We start from the raw sequence: 17923 nt of genomic DNA, 5'->3' as shown, positions 1-17923 counted from the left end.
GGTGGACAATGATGTTTCAAAGCTAATGAAATAAAAAAGGAGGCAATAACTTTCTTTTCCTTTTTATTGTCTATAAACAATTTGGTTACTATTGAGGAGTGCGATGAGGTTTTGGATGTTATCCTATCCTAATTTCAAAACTCAAACAGTGAGATGTTCATGCCTCTGGTTTAGTTAAAGAGGCATTGTTGGCACTAGAGGGTGATAAGCCACTTGGAAAAGATGGCTTTTAGGCGTGATTTTTTCAGAAACCTTAAGAGGTTATTAAGACAGATTTATGGGAGGTGGTTGAGGAGTCTAAGTAGAAAGGATTTTTCCTAAGAGATTTCAATAATACTTTGGGTGCATTAATCCCTAACGGGGCAGAAATAATTGAAGAATTTTGTCCAATATATTTATGTAATGTAAACTATTAAATCATCTCAAGGTGGTCGTAAATAGGTTGAAGAGTATCTTGGGATTGCTGATATTTGAGGAGCAAAATGGTTGATATCTGACTAAGATGGATATATGGAAGGTCGTTGAGGAGTCTAGGTAGGAAAGATTTGTCCGAAGGGATTTCAATAATACTTTGGTTGAATTAATCTCTTATGTTGTAGAAAAATTTGAAGAATTTTGTCCAATATATTTATGTAATGTAATCTATTAAAACATCTCAAGGTGGTCATGAATAGGTTGAAGAGTACCTTGGGATTGTTGATATCTGACGGACAAATTGGTTTCACCTCGAATAGGTCCACTATGGAATGAAAAATAATAGCACATGAGGTGATCCATTTGATCAAAGTGGGAAAGCAGAAGATGTTCATGAAATTGGACATTAGGAAAGCCTATGATGGAGTGGACAAATCCTTTTTGTATAGAGTATTAGAGAAATCTTGCTTCAATGAGCGATAGAGTGCTTGGATTAAAGGAATGACAACCAAACATTTGTTGATTTTTGTAGCTGCAGAAGATACCTTAATTACTTGCACGATGCACTTTGATATACACGTGTTTGGAAACATGAAAAGACGTGCAACATGCAAAGAGATGTGTTTGGAAATATGAAGATACTTGCATTTGGTAAATGAAGAGACTTTTGGTTATGATATGAAGAGTCTCTCAATTCAAGATGTATATGATTGTTTTATGTGATTAGATATTTACTCAATTAGAAGCATTGTACTCAAACCTCATTTCTTAATAAAAGAGATATATTTAGTGTGGCTGGGTTTTTCCCTTCAAGTTGGAGGGTTTTCCCAGGATATTGTCACGTCTTTCTACGCCTTAGTGTTCTTTATTTTATTTATTGTTGTTTATCTTTAATTTTGGATGAAGCATTAACATTGTATCAAAACGAGGTTTCAAATTTCTTCTTTTTTGTCTTCTCTTGCCTTTGGCAATGCAGCTAGATGTTAAATGAAGAAGACATTTGGGTGATTGAATAAATATATCTTTGCAACACTTATTGTGATTACTAATATCTCATTGGGTCTGAGAAATATGAGTATTCCCGTGGAGGTTATCCTTCACATTTTCATATTTTTACCTCCATCTGTTAATTGGGCAAGTGCCAAGATGTGCTGATTATGTATTTTGAAGACAATATGTTTCATTAAGCTCTTTGTGGTTACTTATGCCATAGAGAATTTGTAGTGGTTTTTTTGGAAGATGCAGGATTTTTTATGTGATGAGCACCTTGTTGGTCTATTGATATTATTGGGTTGTTAGTTTTCTTAAAGTATATTGTTTTGTGTAATTTAAGCACATTTTGACATGTCGAAGTTTTTGTTGATTCATAAAAGGTGAAAGTTTAGCTCAGATTCATTCAGGGATATTACAGTGTCTAAAAACTCATAATTAGATTGTACATGTTATTGTTGACAAAATGTTTAACTTGTGAAAAGAGAAGAAACTTTTGTCTTGAGTTGTGCAGGTGTTTGAAAATAGTTGGAGGTACTGGTTGCATTTATTCTTCAATATTATTAAAAGAGATTATTGTGTATTCAACCATATTTGTGTGCATGCTGAGATCCTTCTCGAGGAAGATTAGACTGCAAATAGATAAATATTATATTATTATATCTTTATTGGTCATGAATTTTTGTTATATCACTTGGAATAGTGTATGCTTTTAGCATGGATCTCTATATTTCTCTTCATGATAGGTTGATTCTATGAATTAATGAGAGATTACATGCAAATTTATGGAAACTATAGAAATGAACATGGGGACGTTGTGTAGAATGGAAATACTACTTAAACTTACAGAATAATAAAGACATATATATACAGAGCAATAACATAGAATGTACCTTATTACCTTATTACTTTATTCATACCAAAAACATCACAAGTACATTAGCAATATTCCAAAGTCTTTATAAAAGTGTCGTTTGGTTGGGAAAGTCAACTGACGCATTCCCTCACTACCTAACTACCCGACCCACTCAAGCTTAACAAATGCTAAATACAATAATACTTTATTACAGGCTACATCTATCCCCCCCAAAAAAGAAGTCGTCTTCCATACGACTACCACACAAACTTGAACAAAAATCGAGGCTTCAAGAAGAGGGTTGGGAAGACATCCCTGCACTTGGGGTTCCACGGAGTCGTTGCAGTTCTTGCTCCGCCGCTTTCTATTTGGCTTGAACTCCCTATAAAACCCGCAAAGCATCCATCTTCTTGGCTTCTGTTGTTGTGATTCTGCCTGCCAAAGCAACTTTTTCCATGTACCAGGGTCCCTCCAGTGCTACCTGTTTTGCCCACCATGCCTCTGCCAAAGTAGCCTTTTCAATCTCCCATTTTTTAGCCCGCCACTGTGCCAAGTTCTTTCCTTGTTGAAGTTCTAAGTATGTCTTCTGAAATACAATTTCCATATCTGCAAGGGTTTGGATGAAGGCTGGACGCTCCGGGACAAGAGAAATAGTGTAAAGTTTGACCCATTCCGTAGGTATTTCTTCTTGTGTATATCCACTCTATTGAAGCAACTCCGAGTCTTTATGACAACCCTGTTGCATAAATGTTTCCAATGATTTGGCTGCCTTGACCATGGCCCCCATATTCTGATTTTTAGCCTGCAGGATCACTTCTTTGGTGGAATACTCCATAGCTTGCAACTCTTTGAGAAACATAGCAGCCTCGCCTTCAAAAGAAAATGTTGTACTCGGTCCTACTTTCTCACTCTCTATTTTTGTGGGATCTTCATCTTCTATCTCTAGACCGGTGGGTGACGATGGAGAGACCATCCCCTCTTCCTCAAGCAACCTGTCGGCCTCCTCTAGGAGTGTGTCATCACTGGGCATAGCCTCAACTGCTGTAGTGTCCATTGGCTTTTCCCTTTAAGTGGTTATTTGGCCTGTAGGTTGCACCACCAAAGCCCATGATGGACTACCTCTGTACCCAACAGTGTTTGCAACATCACCTTGTCTGCACACTATTTTTGGCATCTGAGATCTATCACCTTAGTACTGGGTTGCCGATCTGAGGGAATTAGTTGTGCTACTCCTGGAATGGATGGTCGAGTGGATCCCATTGTGGAATTTGTTGCCGATCTCCGTTGCCTTCCCCCTGTGTATAGTCGTTCTGCTTGTTTGGTTCCAAGGTACGACCTGACCTCACTTTCCATGGTATGATTGCTACCTTGGACTCCTTTCTCCATGCAGATCCCTCCTGCCGTACCCATCTTAGCTTCCTCCATGGTACTATGGTGGTGAATTTGTGCAAACTCAGGTACTTCTGTTGGTAGTGGTCCACTTGTTGGCAGTAGAAATTTGATTTCCTGTCATGTCCCCTCTTTTAGCTCTATCTAGCAGGATGTGGGAGTTAGCCTATTAGGGAGTCTTATAGGCTGGCAGTGGTGTTTAGAGACTCAGTCAGGGTATAGAGTGTTTGGATTTGGAGTTTCAGACAGTACGAGGGCAGTTGAGAGCAGTTCCTTAATTGTAGGAGTTTCCTACATTTTAGTGGGTGGAGATGGGTTATAGTCTTGAGTCTCTATGAGATCATTCTATGGTTTCAGTTTTGGGAGATTCAGAGACATTCCTATTTTTTAGGAGTATCCCTAATTTTGAGGGATGAGACTGTCAGTTATTTCAGATTATCTGGCATCAGTCACAGGAGGTGACGAGTTCAATTTCACCTTGTAGAGGTGTTTTGGCTATGAGTTCACTATTTGGGAAATATTTTAATATATTTAAATATTCTCCTAAGTTAGCATTTTAATAATTTAAATAAGGCTAAGTTATAGCCATTTTGGAGTAATAAGGGGTTTTTTGGCCTCATCTGAGTGAATATCCCTTGGTGTAATAGCTCGTTGGAAAGTTCTTGAACTTTTCTAAATATCTTTTTTGACTCAGAGCATTTCGGTGAACGGATTTCTCTCTATTGGGAAAAAGGTCATTTTCTAGATACTTGATCACTTTAAAAATGAGAAATATATTATTTTATAACCCAACGCCACATGGGGACACTTTTAGGGTTCGAGCTAAGTTTGGTGGGTTATAAGGAGGTAAAGACAAAGTTCGAAGGCATTATTGACATATTACATCTTGGATATGTGTTTTGGGCTCTGATTGAGCTTTCAGCATTTGGGACGCCAAACCCACTTGCTTTGCCTGTTTGGGACGTAGCCCCCAAAATAGTGGTCTGGATTCTTGCACTTAGAAGCATCTTTGAGATTGTGCATTGTTTCTTCTAAGGAACGCAGTATTAAGTCAGGGTTTTAGCTAAGGTTTGGGTATTTTACCAACGTGTGGGCACTTTGCAGCTGTACGACCGCGCCTGGCAGCCATCTACTTTTCCACGTACAGCATTTGAGAGCTGGATTCTGGCCGTAGCTTCCTTCTGGGCTCATATTTCACCTTCACGCCTTCAGGTTGGCTTTATTCTTGGTTGTAATCATCTAGATATTATTGTAAATCTTCATCTGGTTACATATTAGGCGTATATTCAGAAAAATCTTTTTGAAGTGACTTTGCTTTAAAAGTATTTGGAATACATTTTTAGAACTGGTTCATGTTATTGTACTTCTGTTATTACTTATTGAAAAATCATAAAAAATTTAAAACAATCAAACCCTTCTGCAGCTTCTGCCTAGCTCTGCAAGAAAAATTTAATAAACAGGGAAAACAAATTTAAAAATATAAAATTACAGCAGATCAGCGGAAGAGATCCATCAGAGATCTTTCAGTGGTATCAGAGCCGAGTTCTTGCTAGCCTGTGGATTTGATTACAAATCTATGCATCAAAGAACTAAGATACACAGATTTTATATGCACAGGAGAGCTCAACTTGAGCAAGGGTTTGGAATAGACCGGGAACCTATTATGGCAGAAGAACAGGTGGGCGGCACAGGGAATCAGGATGATGAAGAGAGAGAGATGGTGCGGACCCTATTCACTACTTAGCCCAGGATTGCTTAGGCTTTAGATAGATTATAGGATATTTTGGAGCGTTTGGAGATGGGTGGACATAGAGGCAGGCGAAGTAGATCAGTTCTAGTGGCTGGTAGTCAACGCAGCCATCAGTCCCATTCTTCAGTTGGGAGCTCCCTTCATTCCTCTAGGCAGAATCGCCATCGTACACCTACTACGAATAGACCATTGCTTCCTCAGTTCATACTAGGTGAATGGCCAACGCAAGTGGAACCACTAGAGGTGGGGTTCCAGGAGTTAGTTTTGGCAACCATAGCTGAGTGGAGAGCTCTACCCCCTGAGGTTAGGGATGTCTTCTCTCTTCCCTAGTATTGTGTACAGCGTAGAGATACAACTAGGTTCAAGGGAGATCATGGTTATAGACGACCACAACAGCAGTAGAAATATGACTTCAATAGAGCTACAAGGAAGATCACATTGGCTACATATAATGGCTCAAGAGATATGAGTGCACGAGCTTGGGTTCACAAGTTGGATATATATCTTTCATTATTGCCCATGCCTGAGCGTGAGGCTATTCAGTTTGTTGTGTTGCATCTAGAGGGGATTGCCTATGATTGGTGGCACCATGGATTGGTTACCTAGGTTCACTCCTTAGTACATTCCTATGCCGAGTTCACTGAGCAACTCATTACACGGTTTGACTGTAAGGATACAAAACTTTACTATAGAGAGTTGGCTCATTTGAGACAAACTGGTCATGCAGAAGCTTATATTAATGAGTTCCAGCGCATTGCGGTTATGGTACCTGATATGCCCCAGAAGCGTAGTGTGATGCTATTCATTGAGGGATTGCAGGACAGGCTTAAGGGATTGGTTCGTGCTTTCCAGCCGGCTACTCTTAAGGATGCTATTGATGTGACATTGAGATTGGACACCACTCCTACCTCTTATCAGATTGATAAGAAACCATCAGGGAATATACAAGCACCACAAAGGCCTCCTTTACAGGCTAAGGACACGCCACCTCCACCTCCCAAAGTAGACCTGGATTCTAGAAATGAACTAAGGAGGAGGAAATTATGTTTTTCTTGTAAGGAGGCATGGGTACCAGGACATAGGTGCCTTGGATTGGGAAAGGCACATCTTATTGAGGTCATGTCAGATGTAGACGATGAGGAGGTTCGGGATATAAATGACAAGGATGATGACGTTTAAATTGAGCTCGAAGATGTTGAGGTAGCAATTGCAACACATGGGACTATGGCTACGTTGTCAGGTGCACCGATAGTTCACCTCTGTAAAGTTCTACAAATTCGCTGTGCTTTGAATTAGACTTGAAGTTCAGTTTTGAATGGTTGAGAATTATATTCTAAATAAGATGAATATTCAAACTGTTTGAATAAGTTATCACTTATTTTAATGCAGGTCCAAACCTCTACTCGATATTGAATGAATAACAATATCTCTGAATTTATAATTCACCGGAAGTAGAATACTTAGAAGAGCAGACTGTTGTGTTTGTGTGTCTTCTAAATTGCATTCACAACCCAGATATATACCCTTTCTAGAGGGTATGTCCCTCAAGGGACATAACCTTTGGCATTAACAAAATAACTATTATTACTAAGCTGGCGATCTTAGCAAATAGTTTAGTTATGACTAACTAAATTAAACAAGAACCAAACAAGGCATTGTCTAGAAATCGCCAACACCTCTAGGAGCAATATATATTTATATTGAATACCAATCATTTGGGATATATGTATAAAAGAGCGGGTACGGTCTGTACCATTAGACTTGTAGGTTTATCTAGGTTAGATTCTTAACAACCTCTTCTACATATCGGGTATGAACTAGGGGCATAATGTGCATTGTTTGGTGGATAGTGGGTCTACACATAATTTTATAAATACAAGAATGGTAGACCAATATGGCCTGCAAGCACATAATTTTCCAGGAAGCGATGTGATTGTGGCCAATGGTCTTACTCTACAATGCGTCAAGGGTATCCCATAGTTGAGCATAGGCATGAAGGGATACACCTTGATAGATTACTTTTACATGTGTGATAATTTTCTAGGAAGCGATGTGATTGTGGCCAATGGTCTTACTCTGCAATGCGTCAAGGGTATCCCATAGTTGAGCATAGGCATGAAGGGATACACCTTGATAGATTACTTTTACATGTGTGATCTAAGGGGGCACGGATGTAGTTTTGGGTGTATAGTGGTTGCAATACTTGGGGAGATACAACCAAGATTTCAGGAAGAGACAATTGGAGTTTATGGTTGGGAGAAGGAAGATCGTGCTCAAGGCATGCCCACTTCCGTCTTAGGGTGGATCAGCTAGGAGTATGATTACTGATTAGGACTTAGATAGTAACAGTGATTTGATCATAACCCCATGTCCCTCAATATCTCAATACACAGGAACAGGTGATTTAGATTTGCCACGGAGATTGTATGAGGCTTGGGATGGGTTGGATAACAACATTGCTTTGGGACCGGCTACTGGTTTGAATTCTGACTGGACAGGATGGCCATTTGTTTGGATTCTTGCGTACGAGGGTATTCAGGGGTGGATACTCTACTGTGACGATTTGATCTACTTCACTTCTACACCTTACGGTGGGGAGTATGTTTGTCCTGACGAGTCACTTCAGGTTTGTGGTCGATTAGTGCTCTGTATTTGGATTGCTTGGGATAGTGGAGTATTAGTTTTGTATTGCTTGTGGGCAAGCATCTCCGAGAGGGGAGGACTGTCATGTCCCCTCTTTTAGCTCTATCTAGCAAGACGTGGGAGTTAGCCTATCAGGGAGTCTCTTAGGCTAGCAGTGGTGTTTAGAGACTCAGTCAGGGTATGCAATGTTTGGATCTGGAGTTTCAGATAGTAGGAGGGCAGTTGAGAGCAGTTCCTTAATTGTAGGAGTTTCCTACATTTTAGGAGGTGGAGATGGGTTATAGTCTTGAGTTTCTACGAGATCATTCTATGGTTTCAATTTCGGGAGATTTAGAGACGTTCCTATTTTTTAGGAGTATCCCTAATTTTGAGGGATGAAACTGTCAGTTATTTCAGATTATCCGACATCAGTCACAGGAGGTGACGAGTTCAGTTTCACCTTGTAGAGGTGTTTTGGCTATGAGTTCACTATTTGAGAAATATTTTAATATATTTAAATATTCTCCCAAGTTAGCATGTTAATAATTTAAATAAGGCTAAGTTATAGCCATTTTGGAGTAATAAGGGGTTTTTTGGCCTCATCTGGGTGAATATCTCTTGGCTTAATAGCTTGTTGGAAAGGTCTTGAACTTTTCTAAATATTTCTCTTTTGACTCAGAGCATTTCGGTGAACGGATTTCTTTCTATTGGTAAAAAGGTCATTTTCTGGATACTTGACCACTTTAAAAATGAGAAATATATTATTTTATAACCCAACGCCACATGGGGACACTTTTAGGGTTCGAGTTAAGTTTGGTGGGTTATAAGAAGGTAAAGACAAAGTTCAAAGGCATTATTGACATATTACATCTTGGATTTGTGTTTTGGGCTCTGAATGAGCTTTCAGCATTTGGGATGCCAAACCCACTTGCTTTGCCTGTTTGGGACATAGCCCCCAAAATAGTGGTTTGGATTCTTGCAGTCAGAAGCATCTTGGAGATTGTGCATTGTTTCTTTTGAGGAACGTAGTACTGAGTCAGAGTTTTAGCTGGGGTTTGGGTATTTGACCCATGTGTGGGCACTTTGCAGCTGTACGGCCGCGCTTGGCAGCCATCTACTTTTCCATGTACAGCATTTGAGAGCTGGATTCTAGCTGTAGCTTCCTTCTGGGCTCATATTTCACCTTCACGGCTTCAGGTTGGCTTTATTCTTGGTTGTAATCATCTGGATATTATTGTAAATCTTCATCTGGTTACATATTAGGCGTATATTCAAAAAAATCTGCTTGAAGCGACTTTGTTTTAAATGTATTTGGAATACATTTTCAGAACTGGTTCATGTTATTGTACTTCTGTTATTACTTATTGAAAAAACATCAAAAATATAAAACAATCAAACCCTTCTACAACTTCTATCTAGCTCTGCAAGAAAATTTTAATGAATAGGGAAAACAAATTTGAAAATATAAAATTACAGCGGATCAGCGGAAGAGATCCATCAGGGATCTTTCATTTCTCTAGGCGTTCCTTTCAAATGGCTCAGGTGAATTTTCGCTTCCTCAGAGTCCTAAGAGTTTGAAGAGGTATCTGTGCTACTCACCTCTTGTGAGCTGTCTTCTCCAGCCTCCTCTTGACTTGAATCCTCAAGAGATGTTGTTGGTATGGCTATTTGTTTGAGTTTCTTCTGATGAGGTTCCCCTGCACTTGTTCTGACAATATCCAAGTGAACCCAATATGTCATTGGCGTCTTGTAGGGCTCCACTCTGTTTGTTGAGACCAATGTCCCTCTTTGTTTCGCTGGCGACTGCGTCCAAACTGCTTCCAGGAGTGAGGCTATGGCATGACGTGGCATGTAGAATACCTTATGCTTCAATTCCATGAACTCTTGCAGTTTGTCTGAGAGAAACTGTCCCCAGTTGTACACCTGTCCCCTGTGCAATCTATCAACCATTGGTAACATCCTTAGAGCAATATCTCATGTGCGACTGCCAATTGTGAGTTTGTTCTTGACCAAATTGACAATGCAATGCCATTCTTCATTCACTATGAACACCTTCTTGAGACCCCTATTGTTTTTTAAAATGCCTTCCCATTCTTTCTTTGTGAGATCATTCCTACACATTAATCTCAGCCACTTCTATTCCTCCACGGTTATTAGGATTTTAGCTAGCTCTTGTCCTTGATGGGGAATTCCAAAAACCATATGTATTTCCTTGGCCTCATAGGAGATTGTTAGGGTTTTTTGTAAATACTAGATTGATTTATTGGTGTTCTTATCATAGCCGGCCACCATATTGCGTAACATAGGTTCAAAATCTTTTAAATCAAAGATGGGCATAGAGATAATTTTGTCTACCTCTGCCTTCCGCAACACCTCTTTGAGAGGTGATTGTCTGCTGTACACTCCCACCAAGTGTGGCACTCATTGCCCATGACACTTTCAAAAGTAATATTGACAATTGTGATATTTTCCACAAGTTTCCCTTTGTCCCCCTTGCTTGTCAGTTTTCTAACCTTCTTCATCTTCACCAGCAAGGCTGATTTTTTCTTTTTAGAATCAAAGATCTTTCCCTTGCTAGGATTTCCCAAACTTGGCCATTTTGTGGTATTTAGCAGGAATGCCTGTGACTTTAAGTTGGTTATGATTCCGACAATTATTCTATACTTGGCATGCCTCAATCCTTGTGTTGGGTCACTTGTAATATAGGCTATTCCTTTTGGAACAACCCCTTCCTTGTAGCTCTCTTTTGGCTTCGTACTAGAGAAGCCTTTTTACAACTTTGTCTTTTGCAAACAAGCTTTTTCATTCATCACATGCACAATGAGTAGCTCCAACATACATCACAAGACAATAGTGGCTAAATCATAAATGAATCACAGAGACAATTATTAAGTCTAACAATCATCACAAATAAAATAGATTGGAGCATGTACAATCGCTCACTATCACGATCCTCTATCCATAGCACATCCTAAAGAGAAGGAATGTCGAAGCATTGCGCACTATGCTGTGGTTCTATTCCTTGGTTATTTGCATCAGTGGATAATTGGGAAGAGGATTTTATATATTCCATACTACAATGAGTGTTCCTCTTCATCCTAACAGGGTGGACTATACCATGTCCACATCAAACTATGCCCAAAATCATACTACGAGGTTTGTCAAATTATCACTTACCTATTATTCATCATAAATTCTCTTCCCTATAGTCCATCGAATAACTGAGCAACGAGGACATCCATTGCTAGCACATAGTTGGCCCGGAGGCCCTCATGCTCTTGGCGAATCAGTGCAATTTCCTAGATCAGCATGGTAACACATGCCTACATGTAACCGACAATAACCATCCACTAGCTAGGTGTTATGAGTGATAGTTTGTCGGCATAATTTGCTCCTTGACTATGGTCAATCTCAAGTAAATAAGTTTAGGCTGGTCATAGGATTTATCCTTCAATGATCACCTCAAGTATAGAGGACTAGTCATGTGCTAGAGGAATACAAACTCTACCTATGCCCTCATAGGGTCCTAACTCCATGTGTTTCCATAAAAGTCAGCACCTATACTTGGCTTAGCATTATAACTAGAAGAGATGTTCCTAATTCAAATCAAGTAGATAACAATTGATTAATCTAGGAGTACACATAAATCCATACAAGTCTACGATTGAGTTTCTCAAACACAACAATTTCATGGAACCAATGTATTATGGCCTCTACTCAACAGGTAACCTTAAGTAATTATTGATTATTAAGTAGTCAACCCAAATGATTTCTTATGTCTTCCTATTTAAAGCACATTATTTAGTACATATAATTTATTATGTTTCTTAACACTTTCATAAGTGTTTATTACGCGTTTCAGCCTCATTTGAAGCCTACTAAAGAGGATAGTTTAATCAAGGATTAACTTTAATCACTAGAGTTATTCTCCCCCCCCAACCCATGAACTTGTGGTTGTAAGGACATCCATCACCCAAGTGCCGCTTGTGTTCTTGCTCCCAAATGGGTCAAAGTTTCACACAGTTCTTTAAAAGCTTCTCAAAGCTCTCAAGGTTTCGTCATATCAACATAGGGGCTTGGCTGATTTCTTCACCCAAATTTACTTGGTTTATAAGAAACTCGTATAACAGTTATCATGTTTGAATTTCATATAATGTTCAACGTTGAGCTTCTTATACTCAAGGGGTCAATTGATGTCTTTTGGTCATATAAAAGCCTCCGTCCTAGTACTCAATTACTATCCTAGTACCATATCATGTCTCATTATTACATTGAGCAAGGAAGGTAAAATGGCGTTTGAAAATGTTGATCAACTAGTGTTGATTTGTTAGAATTTTCCCATGCTTAGTTGATCAACATAATTATGCCTAGTAAATTTTCAACTTGAATAGTTTACCTATCACGTATATACCCAATATAGGAGCACGTTTTCACATGAGGGATGAAATGATAACTGTTTTTTTCGAGTCCAATGCATTGTTGTATTATCTTATGCTAAGGTCAATAAGGTGGAAGGCCGCATATACTTTTACCTTGACTAACAATAATACCGACTTAGTATGGCTCAATAATAATAGTATCCTATTAATACAACATCACCTTAATGAAGCATATCAATGTTTGTAGACTTGCATCAAGCATGATCATTGTTTGGGTCACACTTGAGGCAATTGGAAATGCTAGGCTTGTGTCTTCGGATAAGAAATAAACTCCACAATATTAGTGTTAATAATATTCTTAGCATTCTAGTTTCATTTTCCTTATTCTATAACTCATTATCTCTATAATAGTTGGTTCTTGGACTGGATAAAATCTGCACCTAACATTTATAATTAAATGCTACTTCTAATTGTAGATACCAACATGTAGAATACGTAAGGAGTCAATGAGTTCTTCATAACATCTTTCTGTGGTTTACAAATCCTTTCTCTAAAAAATCTAGATTTCCCTTATAGGTTTAAGGTCTACAAATGAGACATAAATTTTATCTTGACATCTCCGTCAAACACAATTTAAAAGGTGTTTGTTGATATGAACATTACAACAAAATTTATCTCATTATGCGGGATGGATCATTTTAGTTTCATGAATATTTTTATTTGTCTCAATCACTAATTGAACCAAAATGCATTGGAGGTGTTGTACTGTCAAATCAAACCCATTACAAAGTCCTTGGTTTTAATGATCATAAATCTTGTCTACACATTGTATGCTAGTTGCTAATGCTTCCAAGTGGTTCAAACCATAATAATAATGGAAATACATTTTATTTATTAAAATAATTATTGATAAATAATCAAAGGTATGTACTTTTATTGTTGAGTTGATAAAATAAGCACAGGTCTAATTAATAAGGTAGATAAGCCATTAATCTCCCTTTCATTTCCTTCAACCCTTAGATTAACCATTTGACAATGATAATTTATTATAAGATTCATTAACTTAATTATGCAAAATCAGAATTAAAGACTTAAATGCTAAATACACTCTTTAAAAATCGTCAAAGATTTAGGTTTGTCTAGCCCCTAAGACAACTAATGGGCTTCCAGTAAAAGTTCAGTAAAACAATGAACGGCATTTGCTCCTTTAAGTCTTACTAGCAAGGGTTCTTGTAACAACCAACCAAACTATCCTAATAAATTAGGTATTCAAAAATTTCTCATTTCGAGGGAAAGGAATATGCTATAACAATATAACTGAAATAATTGTCTTTCATGTTCCTATGAACATGAAAAGTAATTTCATAAACTAGCTTGATAGAACTTACTAAAGTCTTCATTTCATTACGTTAGCAGCATAAGGAATTAAATGAGAAATGAAACTGTAACTTCCAAAAGAAAGTAACTAAGCATTATATTACTATAAAATGAAATAACAGAATTCTACCTAGTTATCTTTCACAAGATATGTACTTGCTGTCCCACTCCACTGAACTTTCTTTAGCTTCTGACCTCCATGGGTGAAAGAGTATCATCAGGATGTTTTACCATCCAACCCATGTTCTTACAATCATGATCTAATGGTACCCTGCTCAATTTCTTAAAGGAGGTGGCCCTTTCTTTCCTAGGGGCACACAAACACTGTTTCCATTTTCTTGTTATCCAAGATTTGGTGTAGGATCTGCAACTGGGATCAACAGACGTGATCAATATACTTATCCTTTTATGCTTGCGGTCAGTATAAGTTCGATTCAATTTCAGATATATCAGACTGTAAATATCACTATCAATGGTTAATTGAATTACAAACACTGGCATGTAGGTAGAGGGAATACAAAATTGAAACATATGAGAGGAATATATCAGAATTGGACCAAGAATAATACAGAGAGCACCAGACTTAGAGAAAGTCTGCGTAAGTAAATTATGTGCTGACAGAATGCAAGATTTAAGAATGAAATAAAGGTTAAATATTATAATAAATATATTTATAATAAAGTAGAATATAAATTTGTATATATGGAGTAATACTGCAGGATGTAAGAGGAAAATTCCAAGATTGGGGTAAGGGCGCACACCGCATATCATGAATCCTTAAGGACGTCGTTCTAAAATAGGTAATGCATATATGAGCCACAAATCCTTGAGGGAGCCTACTTACAAATGGTTTCCAAATGCCCACGGACAAATAATTCCCCATCCTTCTCAAGATTATTGATTAGGAGGAAAGCAAGGAATTAGAGCTTAAGTATGGTATTATGAATCAGGATTGTTTCTCATTTTAATCTGACTTAAAAAGTAATGTATGTTAATCATTGGGAAGTGATTCTCCTGGTAAGGAACGTTTAAACTGCCATTTTCAAGCAGAATCCAAACTCTAGTGGGGAATAGTAGAGTAAATTAGTAAGTCCCAGTAGGGGACATTACACTGTCAGCTTATTCCAGCTTTTGATTATTCTTTGAAGAAATTTTCACTGTTTTTTAGAGTGTGTGTTTTAATGTACCCTTCCTCAGTTGTCATCTCTAATCTTAATTAGCCTATCTACTGAAGCTTGGAGATCATTTCTGCCTCAATTGGGTAATGCCATTGCTGATCTTCCTTCTCAAAGCATACATATTTTACTCAAATAAACAGACGACCTTGACTAAATAGTTGGGAAGTCTCAAATTAGAATTAATGGCAGTGGAAAAACAATGATTAATGATATAAATCTAGCAGTTTGGTTTTGTTTGCATAGGAAAATATTCTTTGGCCTTAAAAGAAAGATTTGACACTGAAATGTTGAAACATAACCTTTGTTTTAATGGTCTCTATTCAGCACCAAATATTCTTCTCTTTCATCTATATCATGTAGTCGAACTTTTGTTATTGCCAATTTCATTGAAGATATATTTATTATAAATATTCTAGTAAAAAGTTAAATTATTTTCTTGATTATTTACCAAGGAGATTGTAAAAATAAAATGCTTGGTCATCCCTTTACCAAATTCTATCTTATCATCTTCAAAGTCCATATTTTTTCAAGAATTAAGAGATAAGTCAAATATTTGTTCTATTTCTTGGATCTGGTTTCTTAGATTACATTTATTGTTTGTCTGCAGGACTTCCACTTAAGTGTGCTGGCAGCATACTTCAATCCAGACTCAAAGTCAGAGATCCTCAAGGTATAAATAAGATTTGTATTTTCCCGATTTATATGTCTTCCTATGAGTTTGGAATTAATACGCAATGTATAATCTGTAAATTATTGCTGTGTTGAATACTTTTTCCTGCAGATAAATTTTCTCTCGAGTGATACATGTCCGAAGGACCATGATTCCGATCTACAATGTCTATCCTTATCTGGGATGGGTGGCTGAGGTGAACATCTTAGACACTACCGAGTTGCAGTTATTCATGATGAAGATTGGGAATACTGGACTGAACTGTACCACTACAAGAAACCAATTCTGGGCAGTGTTATTTTGTCTTTTAATTTGAATTATGGCATTATCTGGTTTTCTAAGAGCACGTTTCTTCCAAATTTGGGCTCAACAAATTAAAAATGTATGAGTTTTACCAAGTAGTGCAATATTTCATACATTTGATAAGTGATGCCTGACTTAAGATTATTCCATGGGCAAGGAAAAATAGAAAGAAGAGATAGCGGGCCCACAGTGTTAAGCTTGGGCTTGTTAGCAGACTAAATTCATGCTATTGCAAATTACTACAAAATGTACATCATTTCAGTATAGCTTTTTCTTTCCCTGTAGCAATGAACTAACTTTTGATGTTGAATGTAAAAAGTTGACTTTATTCCAGGCATCTAAAGTGCAGGCCAGTGGCAGCTTTATGAATGTAACAATTACAAGGGAACCTGACAGTAATTCTTCTGGTGGAGCTCGACAGATATATGTTCCAATAAGGCCTGACAGATTCAAGCATATTACATGCAACTTAACTCAAAATGGCCATTTTGGGAGGCAGTATGAAAGCTAGAGAATGAGGTACATTAGCAAGTGGTGGTGGAAGGGTATACCTTGGTTGTCTTAGTGAACTATAAATATTTTATTGTGGAATTAAGACTATGGTGGTGGTTAATGGTTTTGGATAAAAATGGAACTCGAGGTTGAATGTTTTAAAGCTTCATGGGGCAACCTTTAAATCCATTTTTTTTTCTGAGTTATATATAGAATTGATCAAAGTGGTAGGTTTCTTAGCTAATGCCGCATTAAGAAAATAACACTTTGGCTATTTTTACTAATGGAATGATTCCATGAGGGAGTTTGGTGACAATGTTGTGAGTTGATTGCCTGTTTTTGTTGTTTCCTTTTACCTCTCTAATTTTTTCTTAAAGAGCGTGCTGTCTCTTTTGGATGGCAAAAATTTTCTATTCTTCATTCAAGGCTGACATTTTGCAAGTTCAGAAATCATTTCTAGGCATATACGAGATATAAATGCCCAATGTTTCGTTATGTGCCACTTGGAATTTTTTTTGTGAAGGTGATTGGGGTTCAGCTTTATTTCCTCTCTATGATTTTCTTAAGTGTTGTTTAGGAAGAGGAGTGCCGGATCCACTCTAGAGGGTTGCAGTCTTTGCGAGAAGGTTGTGCAATGCCACTTTTTTGAGTTGTGGAAACTCTCTATTCATCATTCAAGGTTGATATTATGGAAGTCAGGAAATTATTTCTAGGTGCACGTTATAGGGATCTCTTTGATTGCTTGACTTTGAATGTCCTTTTTCTTGTTGTGTGCCAGATGGGAAGTTTAATGTGGGGGGAATAAGGGTTTATCTTTATTTCTTCTTTATGGTCTTCTATGTGGTACAACTCTTCTCAATGGCTAAGCTTTCTTCAACAACAAATCGTGATCCATTCTACCAGGGTGTAGTCAATGACGAAAGGTTTTCTAATGTCTTTTAGACAAATGTTGTCTTTGTTGTTTCACTTCTATCCTTGTGTTAGATTGTGTAGGAAATATTAGAAATTGAGATTGAGGGCATCATTTGTAGCCAACATTGTGAGGAAGATGTGGTGATTTGGTTGCAAACAAAGCCATTTGGCATTATGCTTCACATTATTAGGATGTGTTTAATCCTCCAATTGTGAAGCAAAGTAAAAGGTAGGTTGATTGTGAGGAAAATATTCATTGTTTGTAGGAGGAGAGATGATGGTCTAGGAATGGTTTCCAATACTGTGCAAACTGCACAAGATTGTTAAGTTGGGAACTTGTAAGCAACTTTCCTTATTATTTCAATTTGTTGTAATTGTGGAGCAAATTGCAAGGGAGGTTGATTGTGAGGAATTGATTCACGATATTTCAGACTAGATTTTGCCTTTAAATAAGGAAACAAACAAATTATCATTATAAGGAAGAATTAATGTCGGAAAGCTCTAGTCATGGTGGTTGTGTTAGAAGGTGAAGTCCACCAAGATGACTGAGAGTGGGGGGTGGTTGTGTTAGAAAGTGAAGTCCACCATGAG

The 17923-nt window shown here is 37.6% G+C and overlaps 1 protein-coding gene across 1 annotated transcript in view; it reads left to right on the top strand.

The window, feature by feature from the left end:
* The window catches only part of LOC149565700 (transducin family protein / WD-40 repeat family protein), an 84196-nt gene extending 67570 nt beyond the window's left edge, over positions 1–16626 (top strand). Inside the window, exons 8-9 of the mRNA XM_089819198.1 lie at positions 15563–15625; positions 15737–16626. Of these exons, the coding sequence (XP_089675324.1) occupies positions 15563–15625; positions 15737–15820 (147 nt within the window). The 3' untranslated portion in view covers positions 15821–16626. The remainder of the gene's footprint in view (positions 1–15562; positions 15626–15736) is intronic.
* The last annotated feature ends 1297 nt before the right edge of the window (positions 16627–17923 follow it).

Source organism: Cupressus sempervirens, chromosome 3 (genome assembly GCF_028749045.1).
Source record: "Cupressus sempervirens isolate cs-2001-9-10 chromosome 3, ASM2874904v1, whole genome shotgun sequence".
In the NCBI taxonomy this organism is placed as follows: Eukaryota; Viridiplantae; Streptophyta; class Pinopsida; order Cupressales; family Cupressaceae; genus Cupressus; species Cupressus sempervirens.
The sequence above is the reverse complement of the archived record's forward strand: the minus strand, read 5'-3'. Positions and strand labels throughout refer to the sequence as shown.